At 49.0% G+C, this 16,784-nt stretch overlaps 5 protein-coding genes across 5 annotated transcripts; 1 reads left to right on the plus strand and 4 right to left on the minus strand.

The window, feature by feature from the left end:
- Positions 1-1,107: 1,107 nt before the first annotated feature.
- On the minus strand, positions 1,108-5,096 carry M431DRAFT_73183 (hypothetical protein; the record flags this gene model as incomplete). Its single annotated transcript, XM_024922109.1, has 9 exons — positions 1,108-1,211; positions 1,274-1,418; positions 1,546-1,839; positions 1,905-2,198; positions 2,256-2,410; positions 2,488-2,779; positions 2,887-4,904; positions 4,972-5,016; positions 5,078-5,096. 9 exons carry the CDS (start codon positions 5,094-5,096, stop codon positions 1,108-1,110), a joined length of 3,366 nt encoding a protein of 1,121 aa, XP_024780961.1.
- Positions 5,097-6,285: 1,189 nt separating this feature from the next.
- M431DRAFT_72281 (hypothetical protein) lies at positions 6,286-8,048 on the minus strand (the record flags this gene model as incomplete). The annotated part of the gene is made up of 3 exons (XM_024922008.1): positions 6,286-7,087; positions 7,173-7,518; positions 7,649-8,048. The coding sequence occupies 3 exons, from the start codon at positions 8,046-8,048 to the stop codon at positions 6,286-6,288; spliced, it is 1,548 nt and encodes a 515-aa protein (XP_024780962.1).
- Positions 8,049-9,955: 1,907 nt separating this feature from the next.
- Positions 9,956-11,346, minus strand: M431DRAFT_490060 (hypothetical protein; the record flags this gene model as incomplete). The annotated part of the gene is made up of 2 exons (XM_024916753.1): positions 9,956-10,027; positions 10,099-11,346. 2 exons carry the CDS (start codon positions 11,344-11,346, stop codon positions 9,956-9,958), a joined length of 1,320 nt encoding a protein of 439 aa, XP_024780963.1.
- A 509-nt stretch (positions 11,347-11,855) lies between these two features.
- M431DRAFT_105583 (hypothetical protein) lies at positions 11,856-14,150 on the minus strand. The gene is made up of 5 exons (XM_024911584.1): positions 13,911-14,150; positions 13,599-13,851; positions 13,202-13,524; positions 12,620-13,145; positions 11,856-12,563 (listed from the first exon to the last, which is right to left on the minus strand). The coding sequence occupies exons 1-5, from the start codon at positions 13,955-13,957 to the stop codon at positions 12,120-12,122; spliced, it is 1,593 nt and encodes a 530-aa protein (XP_024780964.1). The 5' UTR covers positions 13,958-14,150; the 3' UTR covers positions 11,856-12,119.
- An 833-nt stretch (positions 14,151-14,983) lies between these two features.
- Positions 14,984-16,621, plus strand: M431DRAFT_73694 (glycosyltransferase family 62 protein; the record flags this gene model as incomplete). Its single annotated transcript, XM_024922148.1, has 5 exons — positions 14,984-15,060; positions 15,137-15,816; positions 15,871-16,190; positions 16,245-16,340; positions 16,403-16,621. The coding sequence occupies 5 exons, from the start codon at positions 14,984-14,986 to the stop codon at positions 16,619-16,621; spliced, it is 1,392 nt and encodes a 463-aa protein (XP_024780965.1).
- Between the last annotated feature and the right edge of the window lie 163 nt (positions 16,622-16,784).

Raw genomic sequence — 16,784 nt, forward strand, 5'->3', positions numbered from 1 at the left:
ATATGGAACCACAACCCAATCGGGGCTGAGCTGAACTGCAACAGTTGGCTGAAGGGAAAAGAAATAGGAATGAAACTTCAAGGGAGAAAAGTCTCGAGGAAAGGGACAAAGAAAAGATGAAAATTCCTCTTGGCTTTCCAGGCTCCGAATCTTGCGTTGGGTCTAGGGCAGCAGCGATGCGGAACTGCACTGCACGTTACATGCAATTGTCGCCTGGTATTGGCGGGAGCACGGCAAGTAAAGGTACCATACGAGTACCTAATGCAGAGCTCGGACGCCTTAAAATAGCAACAATAACATCAGTCCGAGGTTCGTTCAAGAGTCAGACACGCATCTGTGCCTCTTACTATCACATCATACAACGGTACAGGTAACCAGTCCGGTAATAGCAACATGTATGAATAGGGCCTGGTCCAACACCTACCAAAGCAGATATGCCCACCAAAGCAGGGACCAGGTCATCGCCAAATTCTTTTTCTCGAGCCTTCAAGTCTGTCTACCTACTATAGTGATGATACCTTAAATCCTACAAGTACCTACATGTAACGTAAATGCTTCCATGCAAGGGCTTTCAGTGCCAAGCCCCTTGCATTGGCGCCTTTGACGTCGGGGCTCGGCAGTACGAGTAGTATAGCCTAATAACCGGTAGAGGCCACTCCTCCCATCGCGCCCGTCAACCACAACGTTGCTTTGCCCTAGCCAAAGCTCATCGATATTGCTCTAATAGAGGTAGCACCTGGGGTTTGCACCCTTTAAGAGTAGCCGCTCATCTCTGCAGCAGCTGCCCTTTGATGATAGCCCGACAGTCCTAAAGCGTAGCTGAATTAGACGCGCTTAGAGTCGAGTAAGTCGATCTCCGTTGAGACTTGGCTTTCATATCGGGCAACAGTGAAATGACAAAGGCGAGTGATGCCTAGGAGGTCTTTGTTCTCTCATTGCCAAGCGTGATCTGCCCGTCCGCGGTACATGGCACCATGCAATACAACTTTTCGGAAAAGAAGCAAGCCGGTATGCCAATAATGCCAATAATCAGGTGGTCGTCGTGTCCGGTTCTGGCGACATCGCGCGTCGTCATAGAAATTGCTCGCCGTCATACGGGAATCATTGCTACCAATCCACGTCGCTAAGCTGCAGTTTCCGAACACGCTGACCGCGGTCCTTGTTCGGCTTATCTACCCGATTATGATAGAATGTTGCCGGTCGTTCGTTGCCTAGATATTTCAGTGAGCCCATGTACAAGGCATTGCGGTAAATGAGGCAAGTAGATAGTTACACTCACCATCTTGATCATCGCTCTGCTGAAGGTCATAATTGAGCACAAGGTTTTTGATGCGCTGTTGTTCCTCTCTCTCTGCTTGTTGCTGTGTCTTCATGGCAATTGCAAACGTCGAGTCCGAAGGCAATTCGACTGTGCGAGTCTAATGGCTATGTCAGAACATCATATTGTACGGGAGCGATAATCATTAGGGAAGGTATTTCCCTGAGGAAAAAGCGGGAGAAGCTGAAAATCAAAAGTGAGAAGAAATTTTAACAATGATAACATACCTGTTGCCGGTTGCCTCTCTTTGTCATCAAAGAGAATGCCATGGTACCGCTCTGTCCCGTCTCCCCAGAGCCGGCGGTGGACATGGACTGTTCACGATTTCTAGATCGCACAGGGAGCGGCACATCAAACAGCTGTTTACGCTCGAACTTGCGAGATTCAAGGCTTTCCGACATCATCTTGGCGTATTCTCGTTCGAATTCCGCTTCATCTTCGGGATCTACAACTTCCTCTTGCCTGGTCACAATAATGGCCTCGTCGTATTCGCTCTCATGGGTAGAGCCATTGTCGCCATCCTATTAACGATACTGTTTAGTAAACCTGTCACATGGGGATTGCTCGAGTTGGCGCTGCGTCATACCTCTGCTTCCTCTTCTTCCTCTGAAGCACTTTCATCGTCACCGTCGCCATCCGCTTCTACGTCGTCCATGTCGCCGTTTTCATCTTCAGACGATGGCCCGCTCGTAGCGTCGTCTGCTTCAGCAACTCTGTCAACTCCTGCGGTCTTCTGATCCTGAGCGATAGCAAGTTGGAAAGCCTTGGTCGCCTCCTCAATATCTTCCACGAATTTCCATTGAGGCCTGGTCAGTGCAAAGGTATCAAGAACAAGAAATTCAATGTCCAATGGCAGAGGCGATTTCGTATGGACGTAATACTAGGAAGCGCGTCAGGTTATCCACATCTTGTAGCACCCTTTGTCAGCTTTGCTTACCTGGAAAAATGAGAGGAAGTAGTCAAGCTTCTTCCCAGCGGCGCCTCTATTAAAGAACATGCCACAAGTTTCTAGCATGATGGAGATGAGACGGATCCGAAAGTAATCGTCTGGCGGGTCAAAAACATTGAGTTTGCCCATAACAGGGGGTCCATCTATGGAATAAATAGGTTAGATTGATTGCATATTTTCGAGCCAGCTGAGGCGAGTAAGGGATGAAATAGAGTCTTACTGTATCCAAACAGTACAATTTTGTACATTGTATCAAAAATGACTGGATGTTCCAGCATGCGGTAGTTGTAGAGCTCCCCGAGGTACTTGACCTCGGCGACGCGGCGCTGGGAAAATCGGAAGTCGTTCTGCTCTAGCCCAAAGCAAATGGATTCAAGAACGTTATCAATGACCTTGACTACAAAGTGTGGATGATGCCGGTAGAGCGCGCTCAAAAGAATGCCGAGAAGATGGATATTTCCATATTTCACTTTGCCAGGTTTAGAAAAGACTTTCTCCAAGATAGCAACGACCTAGATTTGATATGAACATTCTGCATTAGCCCAAGGGGTGAGAGAAAGAGTGTAACACCCGAGTCACGAGAATGTGAAGGCAAAAAGGAGAGAACCAAGAGACGTACCTCTGTTTCCTCCCAATGAAGCCTGCGAATCTGCTTTAGAATTTTGCTATAATTCCGTTTAGTCATATCGCCATAAATCAACTTTCGAATAAAGAGTTCCATCGGGGTTCGTTCTTTCTGCTCGATGGCAGGTCGCTCTGGAGGGTCAACGTGGTACACGGCGTTGTCAATGAGCATTCTCTCTGGCTGGCCAATATGTTGCACAGACTTCTTTCTCTGCAATGTCTCAAGGAAACTCGCCATTCGAGGCGCTGTTTCAGGGTTCCTGAGAAGATACCGGCCGCAATTTTCGATCAAATTGCACAGGATTTCAATGTTCATGCGAGAGAAATCGTCAAGGCTAACTTTCAGGCAGTGAAAGACAACATGTTCGGGGACAACGCCAAACTTGGTGAGCTCTGCCAAATACCGAATGTTGCTAAGCCGAACTTGGCCCAGGAAATCTTTTTCTTTACGGCGTTGCAAGCTACGAAATTCTGCATCCAGATAGTCGACCAGTCCTTTTGGGACATCTGGCATATATCTCCCTAGCGTAGCGACCAGACGTGCCCAAGAAGGCAGCAGATCACTCCGACCTTTGGGAACTTCTGTCAGCGCCTTGACCAGTCGGTTGCGAGAAGCCTTGGAATTGAGAAAACAAAAGTCAATAGCCGTCTGATCAATAATATCTTTGTTCGTAAGGTCAGGCAACCGTGCCAATATGGCATCTACTTGGGCTCCAATAGTCTTGTTGGCAATGGCCATCGATTGATCGTCGATGGCTTCCGGGGCCTTTGTGGCTTCTGGGCCTTCAGTCGAGTCTGGCTTCTTGGCAGCCTGCTCTTCGGTCTCCGATTTCTTCTTCTTGCCGTCATCTAAAAGGATGGCCGGAACCTTGCCCTTGAGGTCAACTAAATTTTCGTAGAACCGGCGTTCATCTTCATCTTCCCAGATGCCGGCACCATCAGCCATAGACCGCAGATAGTCACCAGTCTTGACTAGACCTATGGAGCTATTTGAGGCTGCAAGGGGATCGTTGGAATCCTTCAGGCTTGGCATTTCCGCGCCGATAGCGTCGGCTATCACCTGGGCATTGGAGACGAGCCTATCTTGAGCCTTTACTTGCTTCTCATAATTGGCCTGCCTATCTTCAAAGACCTCTCCAGACTTGACATATGCCTCGGCATTGCGTCGTGCTTGGCTATGGATCGATTTCTGATCACGAACAATGTGATTGGCCACGTCGTCAAGGTATTTCTTAAGAATTTCCTTGAATTTCTCGGCCAGCTCCGGAGGAGTGAATGGTTGGTCTTCGGCAGAGGGTTCAGTTGTATCTTCGCTGGTTGGCAGGCTGTCATCTTCTCCGGTTTTACGACTTTCAGGTGTGGTTGTCCGGATCCCCAGAATATCCCAGCTGAAAGCCTTGACGAAGATGACGAGCAACGGCAAGTTGGCGTGCTCCCTATCATAGCCGAGTAAATCTTTCAGTACTTCGAGCGGAAATGGGTCTGAAGAGCCGCCGGGTTTGGAATTGCCTCGGGTCTTCAACTCCACTGATTTGCCGACGGCACCTTTGGTTGCATCGTCCGGTTTGGTAGCGTCGTCCAAGGTCCTCAGCACGCCAACCAGCCAGAGCTCTGTAATGACCCTGAGGAGGGCACGCTGGCGGGTGATGCGCTCTTTCTCCTCCTTCTCGCGAACTTCTGCCGGCAAACTCTTTAGAATAGCCTTGTCAGGCGTGGCCATGCCCTTGCCAAGTAGCCAGGTAAGGTACTCGGTGAATTCGGCGGGGCCAAACCGTTGGTGGAGAGCGCTGACAATTTCAACGGCGGCATCGATTTCTCCTGGAGATTTGAGCCTACAAAGGCCTTCATAGCAGGCAGATATAATTTCGGACAGATATTTGTGCAAGCTCAGAGTCCGAATCTCTTGCAGGAACGTCGAGAGAGTCGCGGCGCTGATGGCAGTCCGAAGCCTTTTTATAAATGCCGTATTCTTCTTGAGCGACGAGTCAAGCGAGCTGCTGACATTCACGAGCCCTTGGTTGAGAGGTTAGCTAGCAAGCAACAAAAGCATTCCGAAACTTGTCCCTTGTCCATGCTATACCTTTGTCGCCATCCCAAGCCTTTTCATTCAGAGCTCGGAGCTCTCCTGTTAGGTCACTGTCAGCCCACGAACAACCCGTCAACAGGGTCGCAAAATCAACACGCACGCTTCCTTGCGCGATCCATGGCAACCCGTAGGGTGAGTCTGGGTTGCGACAGCCGATTCTGATCGAGGTACTACATTCGAGCGTAACGCTGCACTGCTAAGGGATGTACTGCCCTGGAACTCGGCACTGTTGTTGGGCAAGGCGAACCAGCAGCATCGGTGCGTCCGAGGAAACTGGTCGGACAGGAACAAGATATAGTCGTTGAGTAGTTCAGCCAAATCAGGTAACCAGAAGCAAAAGACCTTGGTGGTTTGCGCCACGAGATTGACGCAAGGCTAAGGCTAAGGCTATGTGGAATGGATGGCTAGAGAACTCCGATAGAGTGAAACTCGGATAAATACCACCCTTCGTCATCAAGAGCTTAATTCGCCATGCGGCGCTAAACTAAGCACGGGCACTGGCAGCCGGAATAACATGACGGCGAGATCGAGCTTAGCCTAATGGGTAGAGCGTGTACCTGCGTGCTAGGTCAAAAATGGGTTAAAGGTAGAAATGTAGTGGCCAATCAAGTCGACTTTTTCTTGTCTGGCCTTCTGTAAATGACATCTTCCGTGAATCTAGTGAATCCATAAAGCATTGCAGAATAATATTGTATTTTCCATAATAAATGGCGAAGAATACATACACATGCGTTAATTGAAAAAAAAAAAAAAATGAAATAGTAGGCAATGCCAAAGTCGACAACTAGAATAGCATGTTTAGAGGAAAACAACTGGACAAGGCCAAATATTGTTGTTTTTCAAAGTTCAAAAACTACGCTAACTTTATAGGGTAAGGGTTCAGGCATATACTTGAGTATCTTAACTCACCTCAAGGAAACGCTGCATCATACGGGTATATCAAGTAAGCTGAAAGATTGATAATGTTCATTCTAACTGGTTTATGGTTCAAAGTCAATCCGACGGTAGGACTTATTACATAGTACTATAAAGCGGAAATTGCTGCACATCGCTCACAGATCTAAACAAAGAGAAATAAAAGGTAATCTGTTTTCCCCTAGAAAGTCTTGAAATTTATACACGCCCTCATATCCCCCTTTGTCAAACGCCATGCATAGTCCTCTAGTCCTCTAAGCCGCATTATCTCGGTACACTCCTCCATAACCTTGCGTGTGCCCGAGTATGAGTGATTCAGAGTTAAACAAGCCACAAGCAAATGTCAGATACTTGTTGCATCGCTATGCCGTGCTACGGAACAGTGGTTCCGGGTTAAAACATTCGAAATTTATGGCCACCACCCTCCGCGCCCTCAGTGCCTGGTGAAGTAGGCTCTCCGCCAACACCCTCACCACTTCCATGAACAGTTGGATCAGGGTAGTAGAAAGCAGACACTGCGACAGCCACGTAAAGAGTTACAAGGAGGAACCCCTCGAGGTAGTTACTCTTTTGGTCTTGCAAAAACCGACCAACGGTCAAAATAGCAAGGAAAAGCATGACCAGTTCGAAGATACCAAACTCCAGGTCCAAAAGCTTGTCACGACCCCAGGCAACGATGACAACCAGCGGAGCGTTGAAGAGAGCAGTCTGAAGAGTGGCACCCAGGACGTGGGAGAGCGCAAAGTTCATCTGGTTATCCCATGCTTCGTCTATAGCTGTGATGTGTTCGGCAAATTTCTCGACGAGAGGAACCAGGATAAGACCCATGAAAGCATCGGACACCTTTGACTTTTCGATGACATGTTCAATCTGCAAGACGAGAGTAATGGCAATCAAGGTGACGAGAGCTACAGCAACGGCCAATGCAATGATGCACTCTGTCATGGTGAGCTTGTCCTTGGCGGCATCCTTATGGCCGTCGCGGTCGCGCTCCTCATCCATCTCAAAGATGGCATGGTAAATACCGTGATGGGTTCGGGCCTGGAAAAAGACGTATACACAGTAGGCGATGATGAGAAGGATGGACACGATTCGCGAGATGCTCAGGGTTTTGTGAGCAATCTCCTCAGGGCTCAAAGTGTTGTCATCCGGCAGGCCTCGCATGAATACGGTGGGAATAGCTAACGCCACGCCCCTAAATCACCAGTAAGCTTGTGTCAAATCAATGAAATGTGGGACGAATTTTTGTCCGCAAACAAACAGGTGAGAGAGCAACATACGCAGTAAGAAGCAAACCGCTACCAGCCTCGCTAATGGTGTCACTGAAAGTCTGTTCCTCATGGTATATTCCACCGACGAAGAAGCAAAGACCCAAACAGAGTAACATGGTGGCCAGAATGGAGCCGAGGATGGCAGCTTTTATGACGAGAAATTGATCCTTGGAGAGCAGAACCATGAAGAGGATGATTTCGACGATGGAACCGACCGTTGTCTCGATGAGGACGCCGAAAACATGGGGAACCTTGCGAGCAAACTCCTGACCAGCAAATCCGATGAGGTTGGCACAAGGTGCCATGGCGATGTAAGAGAGAATGAAGATGAGAATGTGATCATCTGGTAGAGTATCTAAGAAACGACGACAAGTCTCGGGCATTAGCGATCGCCAAATTGAAGCGCTGGAAATTGCCATCGCCATAGGGGTAAAGCTGCAGCTGCAACTCCAGCTCCAGCTCCAGCTTCAACTCTCAGAACTTACATCGAATAGCCAATGCGACGGGAACAATGGGCCACAGAACGTTGACGGCCGCGCTGGCCTTGCACGACGAGCGAAAGCAGATTCTCAGGAAGTGCCATGGGTGAATGCCGCCGCGGCCACTCTCGCCGCCCGTCTTGATCCTGAATAGCTTCATGCCGGACCCGGATCCTTTCTCGCTCCGCCACCTGGTACGCTTGTATTTGTGCCCGTGGACGTGAAGGTGGTGACCGTGACCGTGGCCGTGGGCTTCAGGACTGGTGTTTGGGGGAGGAAGCGTGTCTTCGCCGCCGTAGGCCTTGCTGTAGACAGGGCCCGGTTCCAGGGCGTCGTTTTGCACAAGAGGACTTCTCTGCTGGCCATGAGGGCCTAAGCGGCGATGGCTTGGGCTACGGCTGGCCATCGCAACCGCTGTGAAATCAATCGAGTCGATGCAAGTGGGGCCTGTATCTCCCTTTCTGGTGCCCCTGTTGTTTCTGATGCAACAGCAGTTTGCAAAAAGTGTGGTGGCCCAGACGTTCTACTATGGGAGGTACTAGCAGTAAAGCAGTAAGGGCTGGAGGCCGCCAAGCACTTCCAGGCGAGGGGGAGGATCACAGACAGAGAGAAGAAGGAAAAAAAAAAAAAAAAGGGCCGGATCCTGCAAGCTTCAGCTCTGGAAAACAGGCTATATACTCGTACTAATAGTTCTTCTTGCCCGTGGCGCAGGCCGTTCAAGGGGGCACGACGACGTGGCACGCCCAGGTGGCCCCCGATGCCTTTTTGTTCGGCTTCGGCAACAGAATCTTGCAGCCGTGTTACAGCTTCGCCCTATTGCTGCCAACCACCGGACGGGATGCGGCCAGGATTTGATGACAAGTCCCGGCTGGGGGAAACCCTAGGAGACGACTATCGGCGACGAATAGTAAACATTGACTCCGGCCGTCAGCCAATTGTTGCAAATGTCGGTGGCTGTGAGGCACCAAATGACGAAGAATTCTCCAGTTCGGAATGCATGGATGATGGAGTTCTGCCATCTAGGCCCGGAAACCCCAGCACCCATGCTTGGTTGGTGGGTACAGGCTCAGCTTAGTCTGTGGATAAGCTATGGTAATCGAGATGCAAACAAAGTAATAGTATGCATAACGGGCACACGACATGGATGGGCTTTATGCTAATCGTTGGTGGTGAGAAGCGGAGTCGCCGAGCAACATTTGACCAAGACGCTATACGGCCTCTATCACTTGGCCCAAGTACATATACGATGTGCCCATTTGGGTGTCAGATACTATATGTACCTATCAATCCAGACATCAATCATATATATCGTGAGTATAGGAAGTAGTATCTTCTCACTGGCATCGTTGATGCCCGATAGATACTCATTCTCCCATCCAAAGCGGTAAATTGAGCGAGGACATGCAACCTACCAACTAAAAATGGCCGCTAGCGAACTAAGCTTCTTGGTGTGGTCTGCCGCTCCACCACCAGAAATCCTTGTGATGAGCCAAAGATGACGGTGATTAATCACTCAAAAGATCATCATGACTTGTTGCTTCAGGCCGCTGAAATGGAAATTGTCCGTGTTGGCCTAGCTAGATGTAGCATCAAGAGTAGAGACCGACTTCACCGAGTCCGTCCGTTGTAGCATGTCAGGGGCGTACTCGTATACGAAGTGGAATTTTCTTTCTTTCTTTTTTTCTTCTTCTACTTTTTTCGAATCTCCTTTCCCGTAAGACGGGGCACTGAGGCAGCACATCAAACGCCGAACAGCGTTGGGTGAGATGGTTAATTAATCAATTAATTCCTTGATCACACCCACCCTTGGGTAGAAGATGCTTAAAATAAGTATGCATGACTTTTAGCGCAGGACTTGGCTTGCTGTTTGGCGCTATTTGTGCCTTATTCCCAGCTCTAATTTCACCACCATGCTCGCTCTCGTTCATGTTGGGTTTGGCAGACATACGGTAGTGCGCCGTAGCCGTACAGTAGAGCCAGCTAGGCACAGGTGGGAGTTCGCCCCCTAAGATCTTCCAATGCGTGGCATGTAGAAACCCGAACAATATTTTAATCATGCTCATCAAGTAAGCTGTTGTCAAACCCCTTGCCATTCAATGGCTCATTTTCTCATTTCCTTATTTCCCTGAGAAGCAGGTGATGTGCTTCGTGCTTATGATCCGGAAGCTCTCCCCGTGCTAAGAAGCCACATTTGGCCCTCTTATTTCCAACCAACCCCATATACTCGTAACGTACAATATAGCAAATGCATAGCTCTTTTTCTTTTTCTATTTTTTTTTTCATTCCATCAATTTACCTAGTCGTCCTATGCCCTTACAACGACTGAGCTGATTCATTGGCATGGAAGCCGTCGAGTGTGACGGTTACAGCGCCGGCTTGAACAAGCTGAAAAGTAATATTAGTCAATTGATCATGAGGAAAATAAAACCGGCACGAGCTTCAAAAGATTAACTTACAGAGCGAGACAGGTCTTCAATCAGATCATTAGCATCCTCAATGCCGACACAAAGGCGAATGAGATCCTCGGGCATCTGTCGTTCCTTTCGAGTTTTGGCGTCGATGCTGGCATGGCTCATCTGGCAGGGCATGCTGATGAGACTGTTAACACATCCAAAGCTGACACTGATGGTCCACAGACGGGTTGCCTCTACGATGCGCTGGGAGACGGCCGCATCGCCCGTCTCAAACGACAAGACTGCACCAGCGCCTCTGGCAGTAGCCCAATGCAGATCATACTGCGGGTGAGATTTGAGACCAGGGTACCGAACTCGGAAACCATGCGACTCTAGGAACTCGGCAATAAGCTGTGCGTTGGTTTGCTGCTTTTCCATCCGGATAGCCAGCGTCTTGACTCCTCTCATGAGAAGGAAAGAGTCGTTGGGCGACAATCCACAGCCAGTTGAGTTGATTGTAAAGTATAGTTTATCGCCAATTGCCGCATCGTTGCATGCTATCACACCAGCCATGATGTCGTGGTGACCAGAAAGGTATTTGGTTCCCGATTCGTATACAATATCAGCACCCACGTCTAGAGGATTGAATAGCATAGGGGAAAGCATTGTGTTGTCAACTACCACAAGGGCCTTCTCATTGACCTCATGCGCCAGCCGTGCAATTGATGGGATGTCAACGATTTTGATCAGAGGATTCGTAGGGGTCTCGAGGAGAACCATGGTTGTCTTTTCTGAGAGACGTGCCTTGACGGCGTCGACGTCTGTTGTATCGACATGGTATACAACAATTTGCTGATTGGTCGCTAGATACGTGAGCAATCGATGTGTACCGCCGTAGAGATCGTCGCCGGTAATAACTTCGTCACCAGGGCGCAGAAGCCGAGAGATGACATCAAGAGCGCCCATTCCAGAGCTAACAGCTAGGGCACGGTTCGCATTCATGATTTTGGCGAGGTGACGCTCGAGGTGAGTGCGTGTAGGATTGCCGGATCTGGTGTAATCATATTCCTGCTGGCCGCCGCTGGCCGATGTCTGCTTGAAGGTTGCAGACTGATAGATTGGAGTGCTGGAGGCGCCATATTGGTCTTTTCCTTCGGTATATACTAGCTCAGTCGCAAGAGCATAACGGCGTCTCCCGTTTCGAGGACTCGAAGGCGCCGGTGACGGTGGGAGGTTGTGGCCGTCAAGGTCGAGACGCTGAAGGGGACTGGCAGACTTGCCGGGTTGACCGTCGGGCAAGGGAGCTGCCATGGTTGGAATGTGAAGGCAAGATAGTAGGCTGCAATTAGGAAAATGCGAAAATCGTTTGGCCGAGATTGTTTGGCTACGACGTATACTGTGTAGTCCCGTACAGCCCGATGACAATGACGAAGAAGCTGTTAGCCTGCAAAAGAAAGAAGCCAGAGTAGCAGCTAGTCCAATAACAATTGAGATGAATTGATGCTCTCGATTTCCTCTTTCTAGCAAAAAAGAAAAGGAAAGCCGAAAAAAGATGCTGTTTGAGAAGCAAATCAGGTCAGTAGTTTGTAGGTGCAGTGGAGAGGCAATTGGTCAAACGGGTGAAGTCGCAATTCTCTGGAGAATGACAGTAGAGGGGCTGCATTACTCTTTAGGGCGTAGTGCTGCGATACCGGCAGCTTCTCGATTTCCTGTGCGGGTTAGCGACGTCTTAGCTATTTGCCTCACTTTACCCGAAACACCATGAAAGTTGTGGAGGAGTGAGTCAGCATCACACGAGTCAGAGGGTACGGAGCTGGAGGAGAATGTTTGCTTGCTTGTATGATTGGAGCAGTAGTAAAAGTCAATAAGCACCAACAACACTGAACAGTATTGTTTGTCTCAACCTGAACACAAGCAAACAGCTGCAAATAGAGACATGCGGGCTTGTGATAGGTCAACGTAATCTCCGCATATTCCCTCCGTTTAGAAAAAAAAGGCCATATTCAACTCTATTTCTACATGAATATAGTGATGTATGTATATGCTCCGTATATACCGTCTCTACGTAGAATCCATCTGAGTACTCAGCCAGCATGAGCCACAATCTCGTTAACCAGATCACCCTTTTCTTCGCTGTAGTAGGAGCAAATCTGCGAAGGTAGGGGCACCTCCTTGTAGTCGTCATCCGGTCCAGACAAGATGTTCAAGTTGATACCACTGCTCTTGCTTGTGAACAGCTTCGTGGCTAAGCTCTCCTTGCTAAGATAGACCTGTGCGCTATCAACCTGGTCCAGCATGACGGTGGGCACTGTGCCAAGGACTTGGACTGCAAAGTTGTTTGCCTTGACTACGTCCACGGTGGAGACCAGCGTGTCAACGACGAGAGATAGCCGAGTGGAGTTTTCAACCGTGACTTGGTTTGCCTTGCCCTTGATAACGATGGTGGTGTTGTTGCATCTGCTGATCAGTACGGAGTGGGTGAGAGATGCCTCAATCTCCACTGGCTGAGGCTCCTTTTCAAAGTTCTCCTGTGTACGAGTCAGTAAACAACAGCTTCATCATGTTCATCGGCCAGGCGACTTACAATAGTCCACTTATTAGCCTCGAGGACCTTTCTAGATGGCTTCTTGACTCTCATGCTCTCAGGCTTGGGCTTCTTGCCCGGAACGGGGCTCTTGGATCGGGGAGCATCTGAGACTGTAGATCCTGCACGAAGAGATGGGTTCTTGTGTGTCATCTCCGACCTGTCTACCTTACGCAGGCCTTTCGTCACATCTTCACCTCTGTTGAGCTCGGAGAAAACTGCGCCGAATCCTCCAGCAGGCGCTGCAGGAGAGGGACCTGCTGGTTGAACTTGTATATCTAGTATAGGGGCCGGGCCAGGCGGAGGAGGAGGAGGGGGTGGTGGCGGAGCTCCACCAGTAGAAGGAGCGCTGATCGCAGGCGGCTGCTGGGCTGGTTTGCTAGAATCCAACGACTTGGCAACCTCATCGGCCGGCTCTCCTCTTGGGTTCCATGTGACGCCGGAAGCGTGGTGCTGCTTGATGTAGTCTCCGAGGTCATGGAAGATCTGATAGAAAGACTGCACCCATTCAACCTGCTTGGGATCGCTGTGGTACAACTGATTAGCTGTTTGATCATAGTGCCTAATAGACAGCAGACGTACTTGTCCTTTTGCTCCTTTAGAACCCTGTTTCCAAAGAATTGCGCAGCGCTCAGAGACTCTTCGACGTGGTTGAATGGCCGGTGATCAATAGTCACCCAACCCAAAACCATGATACCATCTGCAACAGCGCTCAAGTTGCTATACATCGGATCGGGTCGGTTGGATTCCTTCAGCTCAGTTGCAGCCATGAGCGCATCGGTAATGGGCTTGAGCAAGTTCTGGTAGACGACCAGGCTAGTTCCTGAAGTAGCCGGCTTTGTCGCCTTGGTGGCGATGAGCAAGAACTTGCGCTGTTCCTGGAACCCCTTGAGGACCTCAGAGGCCTGCGTAGCAACAAAACAGTTAGCTCTCCTAGCTCGTTCCCTCGGACTATAGATATGAAAACGGGGATATGGACCTGCTGGGCGACAACTCCTCCGAGCTGATTGCTGAGCTTGACATACTTGTCAACGCTCGTGTTTAGAAAGGCATCAAAATCCTCTATAGATTCGGGAAGCGCCTCCTGAGGCTCCTCTTTCTGAACGGGAGGCGGAGTTGGTACTACAGCTGTTTCCGACAAAGGAGTCGCAGGCTGCCCAAGACCGGGAACATCTTTGGGGAGTTCGGTTGACGAGGCGATATCCTCGAGGCGTGAGGTTGCAGCTTCGAGTCTGCCAGACAATGAAGTCAGTAAGGTTGAAGCGATTCGGTATGCGAGAGATCCAAATACCGTTTGATGAGGGTGGTAAGGTTATGCATGTGGTTTTGAGCTGCCATGGTGGCAAATGTAAATAATGGCTTCGCGTGTACAATCAGAAAGGCTATGTCGCAGCTTGCTAGAGGTAGTCGATAAGAGTATATAACAACAAAGAGAAGTTATTCGTGGCCAGAATGACAGTGACGAACCAAAGACTCCTGGCTTAGTACGTGATAACTTGCTGATTGGCACCACTTAATCAATCTCCGTGGAGGGGTTCATTGTGCTACTAGCAGCAGCTACCTGGAACATGCAGAAATCCACTTGCAGTGGCCCGTACTCCGTACTTTTATAGGTGCTAACCCTTCTTGGGTGCCTAATAGGCAGACGCATTGTCCGAATCTTGCCGGTGTTTTCCCGCAAGAGATGCAATATATACGGTGCAGTCTATAACAAAATACATCTATAGTCTAAATGATTAATTTGAGCATTGTCAAGAGGCACTATCTAGGCAGAAATATGTATCTGTATATCGTATTCATGCTTGTATTTGCCGTGTATCTTGTCGTGGTGGGCTACTGAGTGGGTGCTAAGTTGCTCCTCCAGGTAAGTGATATTGAAATATACGGAGTATCCAAGTAACATTCAATTTTATGTTCCAAAAATGCTAAATAAATAGAACAAATTAAAAATTTAGAAAAAAATAAGTGATAATTAATAAATAAACACTTCGAGGTTTTTTTTTTCTTCTCAAGATTCCATATAGATACGTACGTACAATCTTGTGTAGGTAGGTATGCTCTATAAATAGACACTTGCCCAAACACGGTGCCTATCTTGGTGAAATTTTGCGAGAATACTACAGTAACAGATTTGGTGCTAGGATTTTTGTGGAATGGCCGCAAGAGGATCAAGGGGTCTTCCCTGGATACGAGACACTCCAACACGTTACATTTAGGCCTTTGCCTCCTGTCTTGTCACAAAACCACCAGCTTTGATCAATCCAATTCCATCACGCAGGTGGTAGAAGCCGCCTCCGCGTGCAGTTGCGCGATTCACCGAGGGATTATTCATGTTGCCATAACCTTCCTACGACCTTTTCCAAGATGATGCCACGGCATCACTCCAGCGGGTTTTCGAATGGATATCCACGTGCCGACACCTTCGAAATTTCCCCCCATAGGTGGGTGATGGATACTTCCTCGGGTTTTCGCATGGAATCTAAATCAATTGGCATGCTGACTGATTTTTGTTCACAGATTCCAGCCGAGAGCTACTCTCCCTCCCCACAGAAAGCGCAGGCAAACATTCATTCGTCTAGGAATAGTCGTGGTTCTGCTTGTCCTTGTCATCATCTGGTTCGGACAGCCCAAATCCGTCGCTTCTCTCATCTCGCTCGGCCTTCTCTCCGGATATGAAGATTTGAAACTTGAGACGGTTCGATACTATGACCTCACCACCGTCCAGGGCAGCGCTCGCGGCTGGGAGCGCGAAGAGCGTATTCTTCTCTGCGTGCCTCTTCGAGATGCCGAACAGCATCTGCCAATGTTTTTCTCCCATCTGAAGAACTTCACGTACCCTCACAACTTGATCGACCTTGCTTTCCTCGTCTCCGATTCCAAGGATCGAACGCTGGAGTCTCTCGTTGAGTATTTGGAGGCCATCCAGGCCGATCCGGATCCCAAACAGCCATATGGAGAAATCTCAATTATCGAGAAGGATTTTGGCCAAAAGGTGAACCAAGACGTTGAAAGTCGTCACGGATTTGCTGCTCAGGCAAGCCGTAGAAAGCTTATGGCTCAAGCGCGCAACTGGCTTCTCAGCGCTGCTTTACGGCCATATCATTCTTGGGTATACTGGCGTGATGTGGATGTTGAAACGGCACCCTTTACGATTTTAGAGGACTTGATGCGACACAACAAGGACGTGATTGTTCCTAGTATGCCTATCCTTGTACTCACATTCTCTTGGTCTTGTGCTAACAACACGACAGATGTTTGGCGTCCCCTCCCAGACTGGCTCGGCGGCGAGCAGCCCTACGATTTGAACTCGTGGCAAGAATCAGAAACCGCGCTTGCATTGGCCGACACGTTGGACGAAGATGCCGTCATTGTCGAGGGTTATGCCGAATATGCAACATGGAGACCGCATCTCGCCTACTTGCGCGACCCATACGGCGACCCAGATATGGAAATGGAAATTGACGGAGTTGGGGGTGTCAGTATTTTGGCAAAGGCTGGGGTCTTCCGCGCTGGTGTTCACTTCCCTGCATTTAGCTTTGAGAAGCACGCCGAAACGGAGGGTTTTGGCAAGGTGAGTTTTGCATCTCCTCAGAATTTTGGAACATTGACTAATGAGTCCATGTAGATGGCGAAACGGATGCGGTTCTCCGTTGTTGGATTGCCTCACTATACTATTTGGCATTTGTACGAACCTAGTGTTGACGATATCAAGCATATGGAAGTACGTGATTTCCTTGAACCCCTTCTTTCGTAGTCTTCTGTGCTAACCACAATTCACCATAGGAAATGGAAAGAGAAAGAATTGCTCGCGAGAAGGAAGAGGAAGAGCGAAAGATCAAGGAACAGCAGATCAAGGAAGAATTTGGTGATGCCAATACTCAATGGGAACAGGACAAGCAGCAGATGCAAGACTTGAAAGACCGTGGAAGCGAGAAAGAGGCTGGATTGAATCAGGGCGCAGCCGCAAAGGCAGCAGGGGCTATAGAGGGACAAAAGAATTAAGCATGGGCTTGGATCATTTAGAGTAATTAATTTATTTCGACGAGATGGGTTCCTATGTACAGATGCAGTATGCATCTTTCCCCGATCTGGTCTTCGCCAGCAAAAGCAGAATCTAATATAATAACGCCTAACAACGAAAATAACTTATGACTCCTCCCTGACC

The sequence above is a fragment of the Trichoderma harzianum genome (genome assembly GCF_003025095.1).
Source record: "Trichoderma harzianum CBS 226.95 unplaced genomic scaffold M431scaffold_1, whole genome shotgun sequence".
NCBI lineage: Eukaryota > Fungi > Ascomycota > Sordariomycetes > Hypocreales > Hypocreaceae > Trichoderma > Trichoderma harzianum.